The following is a 21,723-nucleotide window of genomic DNA, read 5'->3' as shown; positions in this document are numbered from 1 at the left end:
GGACGGGGGCTCTGACCCGGCCGTGCGGAGGGAGCCCCGCCACACCGAGCCTCGCCCGTACCCGGTGCTCGCAGCCCGTGCCGGTGGCGGCCGGTCCCGCCGGTGCCCCCGCGGCGGTTCCGGCCCCGGGGAAACGGCTCCGGCCGTGCCCCCGCTCCCCCCGCCCCGGTCCCCGCGCTCGGGCCTCACCTGCCTCCGGTGCGCAGGCGGCGGCCGCGGGGGGCTCGGCGGGCTCGGAGCTGCGGGCGGCCGTGCCGGGGGTCCGGCGGGGCGCGGGGGGGGGCCGGGGGCCGCCCGGGGCCGCCAGGAACCGCCCGCGCCGATCGCGCTTCATCGTCCCCGCCGGGCCCGGCGGCTCCGCCCGCCCGCAGCGCCCCCGCCGGCCGGGGGGACCCGCCGCGCCCGGTCCGTCCCGCCGCGCTCCGGGCGGGCCCGCGGCCCCAGCGCGCCGTTCCGGGCGGCCCCGCGGCCATGGCCGCGCCGGGGGGCGCCGAGGGGCCCGCGCCGGGCCGGGGGGGCCGCGGCCTGCAGGGAGCCATGAGGGCGGCGAGCGGCGCCCTGGGCATGGACAGCGCCGGCCGGACCAGGGTGAGCGCGGGCACGGCCGGGGAGGGACCCCCGGGTTCGGCCGCAGCGCCGGGACTGCACCCCCGGGGCTCCCCCCGCTACCCCGGGCTCAACCCCCACCCCCGGGGCTGCATCTGCGGGTTCTCCTGCATCCCGGGGCTCCTCCTGCATCCCGGGGCTCCCCCCGCATCCTCGGCTTCTCCTGCATCCCTGGGCTTCCCCCGCATCCTTCGGCTTCGTCCCCGGCCTCACCCCCGTCCCCGGGGCAGCACCCCCGGTCTCATCCGGCTCCCTGGGGCTCACCCGCATCTCGGGGCTCCCCCCGCGGCCCTGGACTCACACCCCGCTGCCGGGGCCTCATCCCCGGGCTGCCCTGTACCCCGCTGGGAGCCGGAGCTGCGGTCCCCCGAGGCCGGGGGGGTTCCCGAGCTCCCCTGCCCGGGTCCCTGCTCAGCCCCCGCCTTGGCAGGAGGCGTACGTGGAGTACCTGAAGAGCATCACGCTGATCGCCCAGGCCCTGCAGGAGGAGGCGGCAGGGACAGGTAGGGCAGGACCCCGTGTGCCCCCCGCCGAACCAGGGCGGTGGGTGCAGGTCCTGCAGTGCCCTCAGCACGCCCTCCCCACAGAGAACAGCGAGGGGGTCACCCCTGACACCCCCAAACTGCTGAAGCTGGCGGAGCAGTGCCTGGAGAGGGTGAAATCCATCGCGGCGGCGCTGGGTGAGTGAGGGGTGCGGGTCCCGTTTTGGGGAGCCGGGTGTCCCCGCAGGGCCAGGCCGGTGGTGGGGCACAGCCCGCCTGTCCTGCCCCCTCCCCAGGGAAAGCCCAGGTGAAAGCGGCCGCACAGGAGCGGGGCGGGGGCCCGGCGCCCCTTCCCAGGCACCGCCGTGTCTGCTCGGACGAGGGGGGGAAGCTCTCGCCGTTCCTGCCCCCGGAGATCTTCCAGAAGCTGCAGATCGCCGAGGCACAGAGCGCTCGGAAGTACGGGGGGCTTGGAGCTGGGAGATAGAACATGGGGCAGGGTCACGGGGCTGGGACACAGAGGGGTGGAGGATGGGGGCTGATGTGGGCTGGGATACAGGGCGGGGACGTGGGAGACTCAAACACAGCGAGATGGACATGGGAGTTTCAAACACAGCGGGTAGGACATGGGGGGTTCAAACACGAGGGGTTTGGGACACGGGGTCTGGCAAGAACTGCCACACAAGGACTGGCTGTGGCCCCATGCCTGCCTGCGGGGTCACGAGCAGGATGTGGTCCTGGCACGTGTCCTGTGCCCTATGGCGAGTGCTCAGGCTGTTCCTACAGGGAGCTGACCCCGCTGGAGGAGGCCTCCCTGCAGAACCAGAAGCTGAAGGCGGCCTACGAGGCGCGGGTAGCACGGCTGAACCCAAACCAGGCTGTGCAGAAAACATCCCTGGCAAGTGGGGGCTGGGGAGGAGCTGGGAGCCAGGCAGGGAGAGGGTGCCTGGGGGATCCCCACTGGTGTCCATGAGGTGTGGGTGGATGTCCCCAACTCCCCTCCTGCTCCACAGACGCTGTCCCTGCAGCGGCAGATGATGGAGAACCTGGTGATCGCCAAGGCCCGGGAGGAGACTGTATCCTTCCCTGTGGGATTGCTCCAGGAGCCCCTGCCCTGTCCTGGCTGTCACCCACCCCACGCAGGGTCCCAGCTGGGGGATGGAGGAGGGAGAAGGGCAGTGGGTGAGCACGCTGGTGGCTCTGGGCCCTTAACTGTGCCTGGCCCAGCTGCAGCGCAAGATGGAAGAGCGGCGGCTGCGGCTGCAGGAGGCGGCCAACCGGTGAGTGGGGATGTCACTGCGGGACCCTGAGCTCTGGGGACACCCAGCAGTGCCCTCACTGGCCCGGGCTGTCCCCAGGAGGTTCTCCAGCAGCGTGGCACTCACTCCCGAGGAGCAGGAGCAGCGAGCACTCTACGCTGCCATCCTTGAGTATGAGCAGGACCATGTGAGTGTGTGCCAGGGGCTGCTGGCAGGGCTGGAGGCTGTGCCACGGGGCAGGAGGCTGTGCCATGGGACAGGGTGCTGCACCATTCCCCTGACCAGCCCTGGACACTCCCCAGGACTGGCCAAGGCAGTGGAAGGCGCAGCTGAAGCGGAGCCCGGCGGATCTCTCCGTGGTATCAGGGCTCTTCTCCTGCCTCCTGAGGTACTGCAGGGGTGGGCACGGCCCTGCCAGAGTGAGGGGGCTGCGGCTGCTGCCGGTGCCCCCTGCCCATCCCCTCCCTGTGCCCGCAGCTGCCCCGAGCACCCCATCTCGCAGCTGCTGCGGCGGCTGCAGTGCGCGGTGTACGCCCGCCTCTACCCCGCCGTCAGCCGCGGCCCCGCCGACGCCTCCCCTGGCTCTCCCTCGGCCCTGTCCTTCCTGTCGCTGGACGCCGGGGGCTCCTCGCTGCCCGCCGAGCCCGGGGGCCGCCGGCTCCGAGCGTCCCGCAGCCTGCACTGCATGTTCTCAGTGCCCGAGCACGGCCCGGCCGCGCTGCGGCACAGCCACTCCAGCACTCCCCTCGCCGACAGCGGCGCCCCGGGGCCCGCCGAGCCCCCCCGGGAGAGCTCCTTCGAGGACCTGGAGCGGTTCCTGGCGTCCCCCGAGGGCTGGGCCCCCGCAGAGGCCCCGGCCAGCTCCGGGCAGGACGCGGCGCTGCCGGAGCTGCTGAAGGGCGTCGTGAGGGACATCCACAACGCCATCGGTGAGGGACAGCCGAGGGAGCGGGAGCAGGATGGGGGTCCCAGCGTGGGTAGGATGGGGGTCCCAGCGAGCTCTGTGTCTCACCTCTCCCAGACAGGCTGCTGGCTCTCACTCTGCTGGCCTTCGAGGGGCTCGGCACCGCCGCCGGCAAGGACCAGTGCCTGGCCTGCCTGGAGGAGGCTTTCTTCCCCCCGCTGTGGGCCCCGCTCCTGGCCCTCTACAGGTACCACGACCCTCTTTGGGGGTTCTATGACCCACTGACCCCTTCCTGGCCCCCTCCCTGTCACCTCCGTGCCCGCAGGACCGTGCAGCAGCCCCGTGAGGCGGCCCTGGCGCGCAGCATGGAGCGGCACCGGCACGCCGGCCCCGCCGACATGGGGCTGGCCTCGCGCCTCTTCCCGCCCGGGCCCGGCCGCCCCGCGTACGCCTCGGCCGTGCAGGACCTGCGGCTGATGGCGCTGGAGAGCTGTCCCCGCAGGAAGCTCGAGTGCATCGGTGAGCGGCGCTGGGGGCGCGGGGCAGGGGCCCAGGGTGGCGATGGTGGCCCTGACGCCCGCCCTGTGCCACAGTGCGGGCCCTGCGCGGCATCTGCGAGTGTGCCGAGGAGTACTGCGGCTCCCGCGACGGCCGGAGCCTCGCCACGGCCGCCATGTGAGTGCAGGAGCCACGGGGAGTGAGGGACCGGTGTGGGGTCTGTGCCCAGTGCGGTGTTGGGGTGCCGGTCCCTGTGGCCAGCACGGCTGACAGGCCCTATTGTCACAGCGGGGCAGATGACCTGCTGCCCATCCTGTCCTATGTGGTGCTGCAGACCGGGCTGCCCCAGCTGCTGTCCGAGTGTGCGGCCCTGGAGGAGTTCATCCATGAGGGGTACGTGCCAGGGTGCTGGGCATGCAGGCACCCCTGGGCTCAGGAAACCAGCACCCTCCTGGGATGGGGCTGTGAGGGTGGGGAGTGGGTCAGAATAGCAGCAGGGCTGAGGGGCAGTGGGTGTGGTGGTGTCCTGGTCATAGCGGTGCCCTAGCCACGATGGTTCAGTGCCCGTGGTGGTGTCCTGGTCACGGCAGCATCCCAGCCGTGATGCTGCGGTGCCCGTGGTGGTTCTTGGTCATGGCAGTGTCCCAGCCAGGATGGTGCAGTGCCCGTGGTGCGGTTCTGGTCATCCTGGTCACGGCAGTGTCCCAGCCATGATGCTGCGGGGCCTGTGGCGGTGTCCCGGTGGTGACAGTGCGATGGCTGTGGCACAGGTACCTGATCGGGGAGGAGGGGTACTGCCTGACGTCCCTGCAGAGCGCCCTGTCCTACGTGGAGTCGCTGCAGTGAGGAGGGGGCGGCGCGGGACCCCCAGACCCCGGGCAGGTGCTGCGGCCGCTCCGCGGGTCCTCCCGCCCGGCAGGGGGCGCTGTGGCGCGGGCGCGGCCCCGCCCCGGGGCGGAGCTCCAGGCGGCACGTGCGTTCCGGCCCGGTGCGCGCGGAAGGGGAGCGGGGCGGGAGCGGGAGCGCGAGCGGCCGGGAGCGGCAGGTGCGGGAGAACCGAGACGGAACCGGGGCCGGCCGGGAACACTGGGAGCCCTTGGTGGGGGGGGGAACCAGGGCCGGGGAGTGACGCTGGGGGGACTGGGACCAGGGAGGTGCCCGGGAGGCCTCCGGGGAGCGGAGTTCCGCATCCGAGGCTTTGCCGGGGGATCTTCACGGCATCGGGAGGGGGACCCGGGGTGCGGGGGAGGGGTCTCACGCTGCTGTGCCCGCAGGATGTGTGCAGGCTCGGCGCTGCGGCAGGAGCAGCGGCAGGACTTCGGGCAGGAATTGCGGCAGGAGTTCCACCGGGAGTACCGCCGCTCTCTGCAGCGGGAGCTCGGCCCCGCCGGGACCTGCCCCGGCCCCGCCGTGGCGGAGCGGCTGCGGCAGCGGCTGCGGCAGGAGCCGGCGCTGCTGGAGGCGCTGCACGAGGACGCCCTGGCACTGCTGGCCCGGGGGCTGCGGGACCACCCCGACCCCGGGCTGGCGCTGCGAGGCCTGGCCGGCGCCTTCCGGCTGCTGGAGCTGGCGGCCGTCAACCTCTACCTCTTCCCGTGGCGCCGGGAGTTCGGCAGCATCCCGGTGAGGCCCCGAGGTGGCGAGGGGATGGTGTGGGGGTCCCCAGACACCCTCAGCCACGCTCCCCGCTCTCCTTGCAGACCTTCTCCGGCGCCTACGTGCACCTGCTGCGCCCGGCGCTCCCCGAAGCCGACCTGCTGCGGAGCTTGGGCCGGCTGGGCTACGAGCGGCGGGAGCGGCACCGCCTGGCCGTGGGCCGGCTGCCCCCGGGGCCCGCGCTGATCGCCGCTGCTGTCGGCTTCCTGGCCTGCCGCCTGGAGTGCGAGATCCTGGCGGAGCTGGCGCTGCAGCTGCGACGGCCCCGTGCCGAGGAGCTGCTGGAGGCACGGCACCGGGCTGGGAGTGCCAAGGGATGGCTGGAGATGCTGCAGGACCTGGGGACACAGCGCAGGGTGGCTCCCGACTGTGGTGACAGCGTGGATCTCTACCAGGAGAGGCCAGACAGCCCTGAAGACAAGGGCAGCAAGGACACAGCCCCCCCAGCGCTGTGGAGGGACCCTCAGGACATGCCCGCGAGGGGCTGGGGCCGCTGCGACAGCACGCTGGGGCCAGAGCCTGTGGGCAGCGCCGATCCGGACACCTCCTCTCACCTGTTCCCGCAGCCGGAGCTGGTGGGGACCGGCACAAGTCCCCAGGTGCTGGGGGAGCCCCTGGATTCCCCCCAGGCCACGCCAGAGCTGCCCTGCTACCAGCTGCACTCGTGCCTGCAGCGGGGCATGCTGCCCTCGTACTGCTGCAGCACCTGCCGGCAGCTGCACGGGGGCGGCTGCGCCCTGGGCCGCGCCTGCCGCAGCCAGCACCGCGGGCAGGAGCTGCACGGGGAGCGGCAGCAGCGCCTGTGGCTGCAGCGCAGCGAGCTGGACATGCTGCTGGCCCGGGGCTCCGTGCCCCACTCCTGACACAGTGCCCAGAGCTGGACATGCTGCTGGCCCGGGGCTCTGTGCCCCACTCCTGCCACAGTGCCCAGAGCTGGACATGCTGCTGGCCCGGGGCTCCGTGCCCCACTCCTGACATGGCCCTGCTGCCCAGCACAAGGACCTGGACTCATCAGCCCCCGAGACAGCGGTGCCAGGCCCTGCTCCCGCCCGGGCACTGCTGCTGTAAATTATTCTGTGCATCAGTAAAGTGGCTGCCTCAGCATGGGGTGTTCTGTCCTGGTGAGGGGAAGCAAGGTGCCTGGTGCAGGGGTGCAGGGATACCTGACAGCACAGCGCCCTGCAGGAGCAGCCCCTGGCTCCCTGAGAGTGGGGAACCAGGATCCTCTTAAAGGGGGACAGAACCTGGGGCATCGTGGAGGTATCCTTGTCCCCAGGGTGACACAGAGGAAGGAGAGCAGAGCCACAGCTTCTCCCACTCCTGCTGGCACCAAAGAATCACCTCACTCTACACAATGTTGCCACTGCCAGATGCTTTTATTGATGGCAGAGTCGGGGTTCCCCCCGCAGACAGCACAAACCAGGACCCGCCTGGGACAGGACTGAGCCTGCCAAGCCTGGGCATCCCCGGGCCCCATCTCTCCTCTCTCCTGGCTCTGGGGCCCTGCTGGCCCGGCTGCAGACCGGAGCCTGCCCTGTCCTGCACGGGCAGGTAGATGGAGGAGCCGTCCCCATGGCACTGGGACTGCTGGGCTGAGGGAATCCTCCTCAGCCAGGACACGTCAGGCTGTTCCAGGGCACAGCTCAGGGCTTGCTGCGCTTGGCCTGGCTCTCCAGGGCCGTGCTGGCCGCCCGCTTGTTCCGGTGGTGTGGGAAGGTGGGCATCAGCTCGGGCTCACAGGCTGTGGGGCACAGACAGGGGTCAGTCAGCGGGGCCAAAGCCCCCCAGCCCTGCCCTGCCCCGGCACGGTGAGTACTCACGCAAGGGCTTCTCCTTGAAGTAGGAGCTCTCCAGGCAGTCCTTGGCCGTGGCCCTGCGAGGACAAGGACAAGTGGCAGGGACCACCCCAGGCTGGGGGACAGCGTGGGACAGGTCCCTGCCCTGCCCACCCCACATCCTGCCTGGCTTTACCTTTTCTTGGGGTCATACATGAAGAGGAAGTTGAGCAGTCGCAGCCCAGCCTCCGAGAGCCAGGGGAACCTGTGCTTGAGGTTGTTGTAGGGCTGCTTGCGCAGGGTGTACTGCGTGGCCAGGGGCAGCTTGGAGAAGCCCTGGGGGGAACAGGGTGTGAGGAGGAGCCAGGGCAGCTCCAGGGAGAAGGGACAGGGGGAGAACGGGCAGGGAGCTCTCACCGGCCAGATGTTCTCGTTGGGTGTCCCCAGGAGCTGCACGATCAGGTCGATCTGGTGGATCTCAGAGGTGCCTGGCAGCAGTGGTTTGTGTGCCAGCAGCTCGGCCAGGATGCAGCCAGCAGCCCTGCAGAGCACAGGAGCCCCTCCAGTGATCCCCCTGCAGCGTGCAGCCCTCCCCAGCGACCCCCCTGCAGCCCCCAGCCCCCCTTACCACATGTCAATGCTGGTGGTCTGGGTGGTCATGCCCAGCAGCAGCTCCGGTGCACGGTACCTGCACAGGGGACACTCTGTGTCAGAGCTGGCACCACCTATCCCAGTGGGACACCCACCCTGGCACTGCCACTCACCACAGGGTCACCACTTTGGGGGTCATGGGCTTAGGGGGCATCCCGTAGGTGCGTGCCAGGCCAAAATCAGCTGCAAGAGAGAGTGGCAGTCAGGAGGGAGCCCAGCTCTGAGCTGTGCTCATGGCACAGAGCAGCCAGGGCCCAGTGCAGGTGCCAGCACTCACCTATCTTCACACAGCCCTTGTCAGTCATCAGCAGGTTGGAGACCTTCAGGTCCCTGTGGGAAACAGCAGCTGGAGCTGAGAGATGACACAAAAAATCCAATCCCACCATTCCATGGCCTCCCTGCCCTGCCGGTGCTCCCAGGACGTGGGAGGTGTCCCCAGACCCCCCTCTCTCCCCCACTCCCACCTGTGGATGATGTAGTTCTCATGGAGGTACTGCAGGCCCCTGAGCACCTGCAGGATGATGCACTTCACCTGGGGACAGAGGACAGGAGCTGTCACCTCTGTGGGAGCAGCACTGAAGGCACAAAGCCACACAGCCCAAACCCACTGGGGTGTCCTGCAGTCCCTCCATCCCTGTGTCCTCCCAGGGGCTTCTGGGTGGGCATTTTCTCTCAGCTCTGTTTCCCTGACAGTTTTGTTCCAGCCCCAAACCCAGCCTGGAAATTCCCTGAAAATCAGCAAAGCCCAGCTCCATCAGAACCCCTGGAATCCCCCAGATCAGGGCCTAGGGAGCCCTTCACAGTGTCCACATGGAATGGCAGCACCCTCCCAGGGGTGCTGGACCCAAATCCTGCCCCAGCCTATACCTGAGCCTCCGAGAAGGGCGTTTGCATGTTCTCCAGGAGACTGGCCAGGTCCTGCTCGCAGTACCCCATCACCAGGAAAATGCTGTGGGACACAAGGCAAGGTGAGAGCCTCCCCCAGCACAGCTCTGGCTGCTGGGGCAGCCCAGGGCTCCAGGGAAGGTTTGGGAGGCACAGGGCGGACAGAAAGGGGACTCACCTCTCCAGGTGGTTTCCCACAACCACGTCCTTCAGCTCCACAATGTTGGGGTGCTGGAGCTGCAGGAGCAGGGTGATCTCCCGCAGGCTGCTGATGGGCATTCCTGGGGGAGAGAGGGAGGGAGGGACACGGTGCTGCAGAACGGCCTGGAGGCAGTGCCAGGACAGAGCCAGCCCTGCTCCCCTCCTCCATTACCATCCTTCTCGTTGTCCATCCGCACCTTCTTCAGGGCCACTGTCTCGTTGGTCAGCGTGTCTCGGGCACGGTCTGGGGACAGAACAGGCCGCCTTGGCACCAGGACACACACCTGGCATTGCCCCCACCTCACCTCAGCCCCCCTGCCCAGCCACAGGGGGAACCGTGGGGGCTACAGGTGCCTCCCGACACAAACCGTGCTGGGATTCCACACGGGGAATGGCTTCCCAAGGGCAGGGTGGGCAGGCCCTGGCACAGGCACCCAGAGAAGCTGCAGTGCCCCCGGATCCCTGGCAGTGCCCAAGGCCACGCCGGACACAGCAGCGTGATCTGGTGGAAGACAGCCAGTGGAAAAGCCATCCCTACCCCGGGCAGGGAGCGGAATTAACCCCGAGGGCCCTGCCCGCTCCGCACGGCCGCCCCCAGGGAGGCCCAGCCCGCACTCACACACGATGCCGTACGTGCCCTCTCCGATCCGGTTCAGCTTCTCAAACTCCTTCACGCTGCGGCACCGTCCCAGCTGAAACCAAAAACGGCGTTCAGCCCCGAGGGCTCCTCACGGGAACCCCCCGGCTCCCACACCCCGGGACCCGCCGCACTCACCCGATCGGCCGCCGGGACCTCGAAGAAGCCGTCTCCGCGCAGCCGCCGCAGCCGCAGGGGCTCCAGCTCAGGCTCGGCCGGTGCCGGTGCCGGTCCCGCCTCAGCCGCTGCCATGCCCGCGATGGCGAGTTCCGCTCTGCGCACGCGCGCTATTATCCCGCCTCAGGCCCCGCCCACCAGCAGGCCCCGCCCACACGCGTTTAGGCTTTGGAAACCGTTGATCGAGAGGGACCAATAGCAACCCCGGCCCGGGAAAGCCCCGCCCCATTTAGCCCCGCCTGCCTTTGCCCCGCCCTCAGCCCCGCCCGGCACCGGATTTTTGGCTCCGCCCCCTCCGTCCTACGCCCCAATGCTTCCCGCTGCCCACGTGACGTTCCTCGACCCCGCTCTCGCGAGACTCAGCGCGCGCATCCCGGAAGCAGCGGCGGCGTCACCCGGAAGCGGCGGCAGAACCCGGAAGCGGCGGCGGGCAGGATGGACGGTACCGGGGGTTGGGCGGTACCGGCGCCTCGGGGCGGGGCGGGATGGGTGGGCCTGGGGGTGAGGGTTGGAGCCGGGACTGGCGGTCGGGAAGCGTGGGCGGGGTCGCCGGTGACCCGCTGCCGGTACCGGCCCCGTCGCTGAGTCTGTGCTCTCCTTCCTTTCCAGACACGCTCTTCCAGCTGAAGGTGAGAGCAGCGGAGGCCCTTCCCCTCCTTTCCGTCCCGTACTGCTGGTCCCGGGGGAGTCCCGAGCCCGGTTCCGCCCGCTGGCTCGGCCTGACCGGGGCTGGTCCTGCGGGGGCACCGGGACCCGGCCCGAGGGGGTGGGACCCGGCCGGAGGTGCCGCGGGCAGGGGGTCGGGCAGCGTGGCCAGTGAGAGGTGGCAGGGTGGGACAGGTGGGCACTGGCACGGTGGCACAAAGGGGAGCAGCTCCCCGGTGCCCGAGGGTGGGGAGGGCTGGGATGGGAGGGTGGGCAGGGATTCCTGGCTGGCAGGGTGGGCAGCCCTGGCACAGGTGCCCAGAGAGCTGGGGCTGCCCCTGCATCCCCGGCAGTGCCCAAGGCCGGGCTGGACAGGGCTGGGGGCGGGTGTCCCTGCCGTGGCAGGGTGGGGCTGGACGGGCTCGGGCCGTCCCTCGCTGTCCCTCACTGTCCCTCGCTGTCCCTCTCTGTCCCTCGCTGTCCCTCGCTGTCCCTCTCTGTCCCTCGCTGTCCCTCACTGTCCCTCGCTGTCCCTCCCTGTCCCCGCAGTTCACTGCCAAGCAGCTGGAGAAGCTCTCCAAGAAAGCCGAGAAGGACTCCAAGGCCGAGCAGGCCAAAGTCAAAAAGGTGTGTGGGGCCCATCGTGGCGCTGGAACCCCCTTGTGCCCCAGCGTGGGGCCCACCCTGCCGGTGCTCAGCTCCATGGGCAGCTGCCCTCCCCTCCTGCTGCTGCGGGACCAGGGCAGGGCAGACCCCGCTGGGGAGGGGGATGTGGCCCCTGCAGCCCCACTGGGGGGTTTGGCTGCCTCTGGAGTCATGGCAGAGCCGTGTCCTGCTGGAGCCCAGCCAGCAGGGCTGCTCTGCCCAGGGCTCTCTCTGTGACTGGCACAGCCCAGGGCTCTCTCTGAGGGGTCTCTCTGTGCATGGCACAGCCCAGGGCTCTCTCTGTGCATGGCACAGCCCAGGGCTCTCTCTGAGGGGTCTCTCTATCCATGGCACAGCCCAGGGCTCTCTCTGAGGGGTCTCTGTGCCTGGCACAGCCCAGGGCTCTCTCTGAGCAGGCTCTCTGTGCCTGGCACAGCCCAGGGCTCTCTCTGAGGGGTCTCTCTATCCATGGCACAGCCCAGGGCTCTCTCTGAGCAGGCTCTCTGTGCATGGCACAGCCCAGGGCTCTCTCTGAGGGGTCTCTGTGCCTGGCACAGCCCAGGGCTCTCTCTGAGGGGTCTCTGTGCATGGCACAGCCCAGGGCTCTCTCTGAGCAGGCTCTCTGTGCATGGCACAGCCCAGGGCTCTCTCTGTGCATGGCACAGCCCAGGGCTCTCTCTGAGCAGGCTCTCTGTGCATGGCACAGCCCAGGGCTCTCTCTGAGCAGGCTCTCTGTGCATGGCACAGCCCAGGGCTCTCTCTGAGGGGTCTCTGTGCCTGGCACAGCCCAGGGCTCTCTCTGAGGGGTCTCTCTGTGCCTGGCACAGCCCAGGGCTCTCTCTGAGGGGTCTCTCTATCCATGGCACAGCCCAGGGCTCTCTCTGAGCAGGCTCTCTGTGCATGGCACAGCCCAGGGCTCTCTCTGAGGGGTCTCTGTGCATGGCACAGCCCAGGGCTCTCTCTGAGGGGTCTCTCTGTGCATGGCACAGCCCAGGGCTCTCTCTGAGGGGTCTCTCTGTGCCTGGCACAGCCCAGGGCTCTCTCTGTGCATGGCACAGCCCAGGGCTCTCTCTGTGCCTGGCACAGCCCAGGGCTCTCTCTGAGGGGTCTCTCTGTGCATGGCACAGCCCAGGGCTCTCTCTGAGGGGTCTCTCTGTGCATGGCACAGCCCAGGGCTCTCTCTGTGCATGGCACAGCCCAGGGCTCTCTCTGAGGGGTCTCTCTGTGCATGGCACAGCCCAGGGCTCTCTCTGAGCAGGCTCTCTGTGCATGGCACAGCCCAGGGCTCTCTCTGAGGGGTCTCTCTGTGCATGGCACAGCCCAGGGCTCTCTCTGAGGGGTCTCTCTGTGCATGGCACAGCCCAGGGCTCTCTCTGAGGGGTCTCTCTATCCATGGCACAGCCCAGGGCTCTCTCTGAGCAGGCTCTCTGTGCATGGCACAGCCCAGGGCTCTCTCTGAGGGGTCTCTCTGTCCATGGCACAGCCCAGGGCTCTCTCTGAGGGGTCTCTGTGCATGGCACAGCCCAGGGCTCTCTCTGAGGGGTCTCTCTGTGCCTGGCACAGCCCAGGGCTCTCTCTGAGGGGTCTCTGTGCATGGCACAGCCCAGGGCTCTCTCTGAGGGGTCTCTCTATCCATGGCACAGCCCAGGGCTCTCTCTGAGCAGGCTCTCTGTGCATGGCACAGCCCAGGGCTCTCTCTGAGGGGTCTCTCTATCCATGGCACAGCCCAGGGCTCTCTCTGAGCAGGCTCTCTGTGCCTGGCACAGCCAGGGCTCTCTCTGAGCAGGCTCTCCCTGCAGGCCCTGCAGCAGAAGAACGTGGAGTGTGCCCGTGTCTATGCTGAGAACGCCATCCGCAAGCGCAACGAGGGGCTGAACTGGCTGCGCATGGCGTCGCGCGTGGACGCCGTGGCCTCCAAGGTGCAGACGGCCGTCACCATGAAGGGGGTAAGAGCTCGGGCTGCCCCAGCCCCGGGGTGCTCACAGGGGCCTCGGCACCAGGGCAGAGACAGGAGCTGACTCTGGTGTTGGAATTGAATACCGGTACGGCCGGGTGGACGGGCCTGTGACGGCGTTCACAGGGGTCAGGGTGAGGGAAGGATCTGACTCCGTGTTTCACAAGGCTGATTCATTATTTTATGATAGATATTACATTAAAACTGTACTAAAAGAACAGAAGAAAGGATTTCATTAGAAGGCTGGCTAAGAATAGAATAGAAAAGAATGATAACAAAGGCTCTGTCTTGGACTCTGTCTGAGCCAGATGGGCTGTGATTGGACATTAATTAGAAACATCCAACATAGACCAATCAAAGGTCCACCTGTTGCATCCCACAGCAGCAGATAACCATTGTTTACATTTTGTTCCTGAGGCGTCTCAGCTTCTCAGGAGGAAAAATCCTAAGGAAAGAATTTTTCATAAAGATGTCTGTGACACGTTCCTGGGCTCATCCGGCCCTTGCTGCTTGACCAAGGGTGGCAGCTGCAGTGCTTTCACCTCAGAGACACCTTTGGCTGGCTGGGTGTGTGGTGTCTCACCCCACAGACACCTTTGGCTGGCTGGGTGTGTGGTGTCTCACCCCACAGACACCTTCTCAGGTGAAAAATCCTGGCAAAGGGATTGTTCAAAAAATATCATAGCTACACATCCCCTTGTGGAGCTTCCCCTCTCTGCCCCCAGCCACCCCCTGGCGCTGTAGGACACAAAACAACGTGAGTGCACACACACACTGCTGCTCTCAAGGTGGAAAAAGGGAGGTTTATTTTCTGATTCTAACATTTATAGATCTCCAAAAGTGACAGTGGATTGGAGGGAGAAAGTTCCACCTCTCCAATGACACTGGGCAAACCAACAGTCCATCAAATTCCTCCTCCTCCATAAGAGAATGCAAAACAATCAGTTATTTACAGAAAGCGTGTGAGAAAGTTTGCTATAAAAATGTAAACATTAGGAAACTTAAAAAATCTTAAAAAATCAGGGTGACAACCCCCAGTGCCCCTGTGTCCCCAAATGACCCCAGCAGGGCTGGTGGTGGTGTCAGACCCCTCAGACAGGTTCATCCTACCTGGGATGGGTCAGGACAGTGCTTGGGTTTATCTGCAGCCCTCAGGGCATCCCTGAGGGAATCTCCTCTTGCAGGTGACGAAGAACATGGCCCAGGTGACCAAGGCTCTGGACAAGGCCCTGAGCTCCATGGACCTGCAGAAGGTGTCGGCAGTGATGGATAAATTCGAGCAGCAAGTGCAGAACCTGGATGTCCACACGTCGGTGAGTGCTGGGCGGGCAGGGTGAGACCCCTGGCAGGGCTGTGTCCGGGCAGGGGGACAGGGCTGTGTCTGTCCCAGGTCATGGAGGACTCCATGAGCTCGGCCACCACGCTGAGCACGCCGCAGGAGCAGGTGGACAGCCTGATCGTGCAGATCGCCGAGGAGAACGGGCTGGAGATCATGGACCAGCTGAGCCAGCTGCCCGAGGGGGCCTCGGCCCTGGGGGAGAGCTCTGTGCGCTCCCAGGAGGACCAGCTGTCCCGCAGGTTGGTGCTGTCCCTGTCCCTGTGCTGCCAGGGTCCTTCCCTGGCCTCAAGGGGAGGAGCTGCCCCTTCCTGGGGCTCTCAGGGGCTCCCTGGCCTTTCCTGGGGCTCCCTGGGGGCTCACAGGGGCTCCCTGGCCTTTCCTGGGGGCTCTCAGGGGCTCCCTGGCCTTTCCTGGGGCTGCTCCTGCTGCCCTGACCCTGCTCTCCCTGTGCTGCTCTCCCTGCAGGCTGGCTGCCCTGAGGAACTGAGCTCTCCCTGGGGCTGTGGATGGCACTGCTGGAGCAGGACCCCCTCCTGCAGCCCCCCTGCCTCTGGACTGTTCTGGGGGGTGACAGCCCTTCCCTGAGCCTGCTGTGATCCCGGTGGGAATGTGGGAATGCTGTGCTGGATTCTGGGGGGCTTTGTCTGGGGGTGCTGCTGCTGGCAGGGCCCCATGCCCTGTCTGAGGGGAACACTGAGGGGATTGATTGATTGATTGATTGATCTCCCTGCTTAGGGATGCTGCTCCCCAACCCCTCTGGCGTTCCCTGCCCAGGCCTGAGCTGCGGGCTGAGTGCCTCAGGGGCTGCTCGGGAGGAGCAGGAGAGCCTGCAGGGGTCCCCAGTCCCGGCCGGGGCTGGGCAGCTCGGTGCCTTGCAGGAAGGGCGGTGCCAGCGGGTGTCCCCTCCCTCGCTGTCACCATCCCCGTGCCCCGTGCTGCTCCGTGTCCCCCGGCCACAGCCCAGCCCGTACCACGAAGTGCCCTTTGGAGCGCCCTCCCTGCCCAGCCCCGTGCGTGTCGATGCCCACATTCCCCGGGCACTGCCAGCTGGAAATGGTTATCCCGGCCCTGCCTGCACGGTGAGGAGCCGCGGCCAGCGCTGGGGGCTGTGGGGGCTGCAGACACGTCCCCAAATGTCCCCCTGCTGCTGGGTGTGACAGGGAGTGCAGAACCGTCCCGGGACAGCTCTGCTCCATCCCTGTGCCTCGTCCCTCTGTCCCCTCGCTGCTGGCACCGGGCTGGGGCTGCTCTCTCTCCGTATCCCCTCCCGCTGCTCACCCCTGTCCCTTGTCACCTCCCCGCGCTGCCGGAGCCGATTGTGCCCCTCCCACGGCCCTGCTGGATGGCTGGAAGCTCTCCAGGAAGGAAGCTCCGTTTCCTTTGGGTGTCCCAGCAGGAACTGTCACCTCTGGGGGATGTCGTGGGGCCCCCTGCCCGGCACAAACACTTCCTGCTGCGCTGGTTGTTTTTCCCGAGTTCAGTGGCCTTGGAGCGTGTGGCTGGGGACAGAGCCTTCCTCTCCACCGAGGAGGAGGAGGAGGAGGCAGCTTTGGGCTGCAGCAGAGCACTGGATCTTGTCCCACCTCCCGAGGGGCCGGGTGGGAAGCTGGGGGACCCTGGAGGTTTGTGCCTGGCTCCCTGCAGCCCTGGGGCTCCAGACCTGCCCCTGTCCCTCTCCTGGGCTGTCTCTCTCTGTGGTTTCATTGGTGGGTTTTTTTTTTTAAGCTTGTCTTATTTGCCTTCTTTTTGCCCAAACCGTGTCCATGCCCTTCTGTGGGTTTAAATAAACAATCTCTGAACAGCCCAGTGTGTGTTGGGGGGGTGGATGCACACGGGGTCTGTGGTCCCCCCTGTCTGATCCCCTGTCCTGGGACAGGACCTGGTGCCGGGGGCTGCCCTGGAGCTGAGGGGGAGCAGGGAGGGACTGCTCTCGTTCCCAGAGCCTCTGCCCATCCAGGAGCAGGGAAGGGGCTTGGGGTGTCCACTCTGAGGATTCTGGAGGGCGAGGACAACCCCCTTCCCTCACTGCAGGGACCTGACCCTTTTGTGTGGCCAAACAGGGGCACCAGGGTGAGCAGGAGCAACTGGAACCCAGCTCCCTTCCCCTTCAGGCTGGGCCAGCCCGGCTCCCTGCACCGTTCCCAGCCCTTTTGGGGACAATCTGGGACGCCGAGGGGAGACCCCGGGCTTGTCACCGCACCGAGGTGGCACCGAGGTGGCACCACAGCCATGCTGCCATCAGCACCTGCCCACAGCAGCCCCGCTGGCAGGGACGGAGCGGAGGGTGCAGCCTTCCCTTCCCTGCTCCTGTTCCCGTCCCTTCCCTTCCCTGCTCCTGTTCCCGTCCCTTCCCTTCCCTGCTTCCATCCCCTCCCTGCTGTTCCCGTCCCTTCCCCGTCCTTTCCCCGTCCCTTTCCATGCCCGTCCCTCCCCTGCCCGGTGCCCGGCTGGCAGGCGGGCGCTGTGCCTCAGCCAAGTCCCGAATGCCACAGGAAGATGATGGCTCCCCTTCTCCTCCTGCCTGTTCCGCCGCCTCCGCTCCCCAGACAGGCTGTTCCTGAATGCCAGAGGAAATTGCTAAGGAGATAATTAAGTAGCCAATTAATTAGCTAATGATTAATGGAAGCATCCTGCGGAGGCAGCTCGGCAGCCGCCCTGGCCAGGTGCTGCCGGGATGTGTCACTCCCGGTGCCGGTACAGCTTCCCGGTGTGCGGGGCGGCACGGCCGGGACCCCGCGGCTCTGCCCGGCCGGTGGCACTGCCGGTGACACGAGGGGTGGCCGGGGACACGCAGGGTGACTCAGCATCCCCAGGCAGGCCCCCTGGCTGTGCCGCAGAGCCGCACACGGACGGACACTCGCTCGCTGCGGGCGCTGCTCGAGTCACGGATTTATTTTGCCGGCAGGTCCGGCGGAGAGGAGAGCGGGATCTGCCCCGCCCGGCTGCCCAGGCACGGTGCCAGGCCCGCGGTGCCAGGCGGGCGCTAGGAGAGCAGGGCCAGGAGCAGCGCCAGGGCCAGCGGCGGTGCCAGGGCTGCGGGCGGTGCCCGGGCGGTGCCCGCGCCGTTGGAGTAGCCGTAGCTGGTTCTGCACGACCTCTCCAGCTCCTCGAAGGCGATGGGGGTCTCGAGGGGAGCCGTGCCCTGCAGGCTCCTCTTCACCTGCCGTGGGCACAGCGTGGGCTCCCGGTGAGAGGGGCACGGAGCCCCTGCCCCCCCGCACGTCCCTGTGCCACCATCCCACACACGTCCCGGTGCCCCGTGTGTCCCCGTGCCTCCCTGTGTCCCCACAAATTCCTGAGTGCCACATGCCCCGATGTTTCAACTGCGGCTGCTGCCCCAAGTGTCCCCGTGTCCCATACATCCCCATTCCAATGCTCCCGGTGCCACTCGTGTCCCCACAGGTCCCCTTGCCCTGTCCCATGCCCCGCTCACCTCCTCCACTCTGCTGAGGACCCGGAGCAGGTTCTCAGCCAGGGCTCCCTTCACCTCCTGCTCCGTCCAGTTCCTCGCCAGCAGCTCGGCCACCAGCATGGGATACTTGGAGACGTCCTCCAGGCCGGTGGGGACCCTGTGCCACCCCACTGCTCACAGCTGGGCCACCCCCAGCACCCCCAGCTCCCCACACAGGGTGCGGGGGGGGCACCCCTGCTCCTCAGGATGTCCCCATGGTGGGGACGCTGTCCCATCCCATCCCATCCCATCCCATCCCAATCACCCCCTTTACCCTGAGACCCCGTCGTAGTCCCCCCCGAAGCCGACAGCCTGGGCACCGGCCACCTTCTTCACATAGTCCATGTGGTCTGTGGGGGAACACGGGGGTGAGCAGGGCAGGGGGGGACACTGGCACCCCCAGCCACCTGGGTACCCCCTCACCTGCCACGTCCGACAGCTGCGCCTTCTCGCTGCAGGTCACGTAGGCGTTGTAGAAGTTGACCATCACCAAGCTGCCCGTGGAGGCCTGGGGAGGAGCTGCCCTGAGCCCCCAGAGCCCCAGAGCCCCCCATGTCCCTGCTGTGCCCCCAGAGCCCCCCATGTCCCTGCTGTGCCCCCAGAGCCCCCAGTGCCCCTGGCCGTGCCCCACGCTCACCACCAGCTGCAGCACGTCGTCAGGCACGTTGCGGCGGTGCTGGCAGAGGCTGTAGGCAGAGGAGTGGCTGAAGATGACGGGGGCCTTGGAGATGTTCAGCACCATCTTCATGGTGTCCACTGAGACGTGGGCCAGGTCCACCATCATGCCCAGGCGGTTCATCTCCTCCACCACCATCTGCAGGGACAGGGGACGGGGCTGGGGGCTGAGGGGGACATGGGAGGGGTCCCCTCTGGGCGTGGGGGGACAGAGGGATGGATGATGGATGGATGGATGGATGGATGGATGGATGGATGGATGGATGGATGGATGGATGGATGGATGGAACACTGCACCCAGCATGGTGCCAGTGGGTGCCAGTACCACATTCCTCCAATGCCACTGCTCCTGGGCACTGCTGATGTTATTCCTCACCTTCCCAAAGGGTGAGAGGCCGTGGTGCACAGGTTCCTCATCGTTGGTGTCCACCAGCCAGTTGTCAGCCCTGCAGAACAGGGAGAGCATCAGAGTGGCCACCCCTCTGACCACATCCCCCCATGGCAGCGCTGCCACCGTCCGTGCCCCCGGGGGCCCTACCAGGGGGTGTTGCAGCTGTGGGTGAGGGTCATGTAGCGGGCACCCAGGCGGTACAGGGTGCGCAGGACGCCCAGGCTGCTGTCGATGGAGTGGCCGCCCTCCACCCCGATCAGGCTGGCCACCTTCCCGGTCCGGAACGCCTCCCGGATGCCTGCGGGAGGGCGGGGACATCAGCGGGGCGGGCGGGACCCTCGGCAGCCCCGTGGTGCCCATCCCCGTGGTGCCCATCCCCACAGTGCCCATCCCCGTGGTGCCCATCCCCACAGTGCCCCATCCCCGTGGTGCCCATCCCCGTGGTGCCCATCCCCACAGTGCCCCATCCCCGTGGTGCCCATCCCCACAGTGCCCATCCCCGCAGTGCCCCATCCCCGTGGTGCCCATCCCCGTGGTGCCCATCCCCGCAGTGCCCCGTCCCCGCAGTGCCCCATCCCCGCCGTGCCCGTCCCCGCCGTGCCCGTCCCCGTGCCCGCTCACCGCTGCTGTCGGTGACACAGAGGAAGGTCTCTGGGTACAGGTCACACATGCGCTGCACCACGTCCATCTGCTCCAGCGTGCGCCTCACCGCGTCCTTGTTCTGCGTCTCGCAGGGCACGTACACCGACCAGAACTGCCCGGGCACCCCGCCAGCGTGAGCACTCTCTCAGCACAGGCACTGTCCACCCTACTGCTCACCCCAGCAACTCTGCCAGTCCCGGTGCTGCCCCAAGACCCCCAGTGTTCACCCCGGTGCCCTCCCTGGTGCCCCTGCCCTCCCAGAGCCCTCTCACTCTCCCTGGTGCCCTCCCGGGTGCCCCTGCCCTCCCCAGTGCCCAGCCCGGTGCTCCCACCTGCCCGCCCACGTGGCCCTGGCGCAGTTTGGGGATGTTGGTGTGGGTGTCGTTCAGCAGGGTCAGGTTGGCTGCTGGCAGCCTCAGCTGGTTGTAGAACTTGCGGAGGAGCTGCCAGGGCAGGTCGTTGTGCCTGGGCAGGGACAGGGTGGGCGCTGAGGAGGGGCCAGACCCTCGGCCCACTCACCCTCAGGCTGCCCACCCTGCTGGCTGGCCACACACACAGTGCCCTCATCTGGCTGTCATTCCATCCATCCATCCATCCATCATCCATCCATCCATCCATCCATCCATCCATCCATCCATCCATCCATCCATCCATCCCCCCCCAGTCCGTCTGTCCCCCCAGCTGTCCCCTCAGCCACAAGCCCCCCAAGCAGCTCCAGCCCAGAACTGGAGACAGGTCCCTCCCAGGGGACAGTGCCATGTGAGATCCCCCCTGAGGACCCTTCTCTGCACCTTTCCAACCTCACACCCAGGGGAGCCGGCCCAACATCCTTTCTACAGGGATGTCACCGCAGGGACATCCTGGCACGCCCATCCCACACCCAGCAGTGCCCCTGGGGACGTGGCAGGGTCCGGGCTGGTGCCGCTTCCTGCTCCTGTCACGGTCCCACATCCCCGCTCCCCCTGCCCTGCTCCGTGTTCCACCAGGGAGAGCTGCAGGGACCGAGGCCTCCTGAGGCTCCCGAGAAGGGAGCGGGGACACCATCAGCACCGAGCAGGAACTTCCCCCGGGGCAGCCCAGCCCCGGCTTCCCGTACCCTGCCCGCTCCCGCCGGGCTGCGGCGCCGGGGATCCCCTCGGTGCACGGACCGTGCCACGGGATCCGCGGGAAATCTGTTCCTCGTCCCCACACAGCCCTGGGGTGCTGCACGGGGATCCCCTGGGAAAGCTGTCCCCTGTTCCTGCACAGCCCAGGGGTGCCGGCACGGGGATCCCCTGGGAGATCTGCTCCCCGTTCCCGCACGGCGCAGGGGTGCCCGGGCCCGGAATGCCCCCCGGGCTGTCCCAGCAGGGTTTCCCAGCTGGGGTTTTCCCACACGAAGGGAGCAGCCGAGCACGCTGCGGGCCCGGAGACCTTTGCTCACCCGTCGATGACCGGCGTGGTGCTCATGATGCGCTCGGCCTCCTGCAGGTGCTGCTGTCCAGTGCTGGGCAGTGCCAGCGCCAGCACCAGCACCCACACGCTCCCGCCGGGCATCTTCTCCCGCTGGCTGCTGCTGCTGGGGACAAGGGGGGACCCGGCACCGCCGTGAGAGCGCAGACACTGGGATGGCCGCTCCGCGCTCCTCCGTCCCCTCCCGCCGTCAATGAATAACCAGGAGCGTGGCGTTTCCCCTCCCTGGCTGCCCTGTGCCCGCCTGGCAGTGCCAGGGCTCCCTCGCGGCCTCCCCAGCCCAGCCCCGGTGGCCGGGCCGTGCCTCGGCCTCTCCTCCGAGCCGCGGGGACGCTCCCGATCCCTCTAATGAAGCCCAGACGTTCTTCAGTTGGGAAAGTGCCAGTCCCGTCCGCGCCTCAGCCTCCCCCGGTTCGGCACTGGCACCCCCGGCACCCGCGGGACCCCCGGCCCCGCTCACCCCGGCCCCGGACACTCGGGCGGTCCCTGCCTGCGATGGCTGTGGATGAACTTTTCCGGCTTGCGTACGGCGACGGGGCTGGGATGGGCTCCGGCCCCCCCAGAGCCACCCCCGCCGTGGCGCCGGAGCCGCCGCATGCCCGGGGGCAACAGCGGGGTGGCACGGCCGGCTGTGGGTCTGCTGCTGCTGCTGCTCCGTGTGCGCTCGGGTCCCCCGCACTCCGCTACCGCTGCAGCGTCCCGAGGGGAAACTGAGGCACCGCCATGCCGCGCATCCCTGCTGGCTCCAGCTGTGCCGTCCTTCCCAGCGAGGCCTTGGCTGCGTTTCGGGAATGGCAT

The 21,723-nt window shown here is 67.7% G+C and overlaps 5 protein-coding genes across 6 annotated transcripts; 3 read left to right on the top strand and 2 right to left on the bottom strand.

The window, feature by feature from the left end:
- The first annotated feature begins 467 nt into the window (after positions 1 to 467).
- On the top strand, positions 468 to 5,169 carry VPS9D1 (VPS9 domain containing 1). Its single transcript, XM_059481574.1, has 16 exons — positions 468 to 588; positions 1,037 to 1,109; positions 1,194 to 1,286; positions 1,385 to 1,547; positions 1,875 to 1,986; positions 2,102 to 2,164; positions 2,316 to 2,368; positions 2,447 to 2,534; positions 2,650 to 2,735; positions 2,825 to 3,276; positions 3,369 to 3,498; positions 3,577 to 3,770; positions 3,845 to 3,926; positions 4,038 to 4,142; positions 4,520 to 4,631; positions 5,024 to 5,169. Exons 1-15 carry the CDS (start codon positions 472 to 474, stop codon positions 4,593 to 4,595), a joined length of 1,887 nt encoding a protein of 628 aa, XP_059337557.1. The 5' UTR covers positions 468 to 471; the 3' UTR covers positions 4,596 to 4,631; positions 5,024 to 5,169.
- SPATA2L (spermatogenesis associated 2 like) lies at positions 5,025 to 6,268 on the top strand. Its single transcript, XM_059481223.1, has 2 exons — positions 5,025 to 5,372; positions 5,450 to 6,268. The coding sequence occupies exons 1-2, from the start codon at positions 5,025 to 5,027 to the stop codon at positions 6,266 to 6,268; spliced, it is 1,167 nt and encodes a 388-aa protein (XP_059337206.1).
- A 494-nt stretch (positions 6,269 to 6,762) lies between these two features.
- Positions 6,763 to 9,395, bottom strand: CDK10 (cyclin dependent kinase 10). Its single transcript, XM_059481388.1, has 12 exons — positions 9,286 to 9,395; positions 9,090 to 9,161; positions 8,895 to 8,997; positions 8,699 to 8,780; positions 8,296 to 8,363; positions 8,109 to 8,161; positions 7,945 to 8,014; positions 7,809 to 7,868; positions 7,598 to 7,721; positions 7,377 to 7,516; positions 7,226 to 7,278; positions 6,763 to 7,146 (listed from the first exon to the last, which is right to left on the bottom strand). Exons 2-12 carry the CDS (start codon positions 9,106 to 9,108, stop codon positions 7,049 to 7,051), a joined length of 870 nt encoding a protein of 289 aa, XP_059337371.1. The 5' UTR covers positions 9,109 to 9,161; positions 9,286 to 9,395; the 3' UTR covers positions 6,763 to 7,048.
- A 724-nt stretch (positions 9,396 to 10,119) lies between these two features.
- Positions 10,120 to 16,108, top strand: CHMP1A (charged multivesicular body protein 1A). Its single transcript, XM_059481578.1, has 7 exons — positions 10,120 to 10,173; positions 10,341 to 10,360; positions 10,926 to 11,003; positions 12,821 to 12,967; positions 14,160 to 14,288; positions 14,366 to 14,553; positions 14,780 to 16,108. Exons 1-7 carry the CDS (start codon positions 10,167 to 10,169, stop codon positions 14,799 to 14,801), a joined length of 591 nt encoding a protein of 196 aa, XP_059337561.1. The 5' UTR covers positions 10,120 to 10,166; the 3' UTR covers positions 14,802 to 16,108.
- Positions 16,109 to 17,179: 1,071 nt separating this feature from the next.
- On the bottom strand, positions 17,180 to 21,587 carry DPEP1 (dipeptidase 1). Of its 2 annotated transcripts, none has more exons than XM_059481575.1 (11): positions 21,386 to 21,587; positions 20,897 to 21,028; positions 19,806 to 19,938; positions 19,453 to 19,585; positions 18,979 to 19,129; positions 18,817 to 18,886; positions 18,403 to 18,579; positions 18,189 to 18,273; positions 18,040 to 18,115; positions 17,748 to 17,883; positions 17,180 to 17,474 (listed from the first exon to the last, which is right to left on the bottom strand). In XM_059481575.1, the coding sequence occupies exons 1-11, from the start codon at positions 21,520 to 21,522 to the stop codon at positions 17,298 to 17,300; spliced, it is 1,407 nt and encodes a 468-aa protein (XP_059337558.1). In that variant the 5' UTR covers positions 21,523 to 21,587; the 3' UTR covers positions 17,180 to 17,297. The 2 variants fall into 2 exon arrangements, with proteins under 2 accessions (XP_059337558.1, XP_059337559.1); XM_059481576.1 differs by having other exon boundaries at positions 20,897 to 21,031; positions 21,386 to 21,454.
- Between the last annotated feature and the right edge of the window lie 136 nt (positions 21,588 to 21,723).

This window comes from Ammospiza nelsoni, chromosome 13, assembly GCF_027579445.1.
Source record: "Ammospiza nelsoni isolate bAmmNel1 chromosome 13, bAmmNel1.pri, whole genome shotgun sequence".
In the NCBI taxonomy this organism is placed as follows: Eukaryota; Metazoa; Chordata; class Aves; order Passeriformes; family Passerellidae; genus Ammospiza; species Ammospiza nelsoni.
The sequence above is the reverse complement of the archived record's forward strand: the minus strand, read 5'-3'. Positions and strand labels throughout refer to the sequence as shown.

Excerpts from the sequence above, each read along its gene's own strand:
- VPS9D1 (XM_059481574.1), top strand. The coding sequence starts at position 472 with ATGGCCGCGCCGGGGGGCGCCGAGGGGCCCGCGCCGGGCCGGGGGGGC. Across the intron at positions 3,499-3,576 it reads CCGCTCCTGGCCCTCTACAG|GACCGTGCAGCAGCCCCGTG; the intron begins GTACCACGACCC and ends CCGTGCCCGCAG. Across the intron at positions 3,927-4,037 it reads AGCCTCGCCACGGCCGCCAT|CGGGGCAGATGACCTGCTGC; the intron begins GTGAGTGCAGGA and ends CTATTGTCACAG.
- SPATA2L (XM_059481223.1), top strand. The coding sequence starts at position 5,025 with ATGTGTGCAGGCTCGGCGCTGCGGCAGGAGCAGCGGCAGGACTTCGGG. Across the intron at positions 5,373-5,449 it reads GGGAGTTCGGCAGCATCCCG|ACCTTCTCCGGCGCCTACGT; the intron begins GTGAGGCCCCGA and ends CTCTCCTTGCAG.
- CDK10 (XM_059481388.1), bottom strand. Across the intron at positions 8,364-8,698 it reads CGCCCTTCTCGGAGGCTCAG|GTGAAGTGCATCATCCTGCA; the intron begins GTATAGGCTGGG and ends CTCTGTCCCCAG. Across the intron at positions 7,869-7,944 it reads CCCAAAGTGGTGACCCTGTG|GTACCGTGCACCGGAGCTGC; the intron begins GTGAGTGGCAGT and ends TCCCCTGTGCAG.
- CHMP1A (XM_059481578.1), top strand. Across the intron at positions 10,361-10,925 it reads ACACGCTCTTCCAGCTGAAG|TTCACTGCCAAGCAGCTGGA; the intron begins GTGAGAGCAGCG and ends CTGTCCCCGCAG. Across the intron at positions 12,968-14,159 it reads CGGCCGTCACCATGAAGGGG|GTGACGAAGAACATGGCCCA; the intron begins GTAAGAGCTCGG and ends CTCCTCTTGCAG.
- DPEP1 (XM_059481575.1), bottom strand. The coding sequence starts at position 21,522 with ATGCGGCGGCTCCGGCGCCACGGCGGGGGTGGCTCTGGGGGGGCCGGA. Across the intron at positions 21,029-21,385 it reads CCCGAGTGTCCGGGGCCGGG|CAGCAGCCAGCGGGAGAAGA; the intron begins GTGAGCGGGGCC and ends TGTCCCCAGCAG. Across the intron at positions 17,475-17,747 it reads TCCTCAGCAGAGTGGAGGAG|GTGAAGAGGAGCCTGCAGGG; the intron begins GTGAGCGGGGCA and ends TGCCCACGGCAG.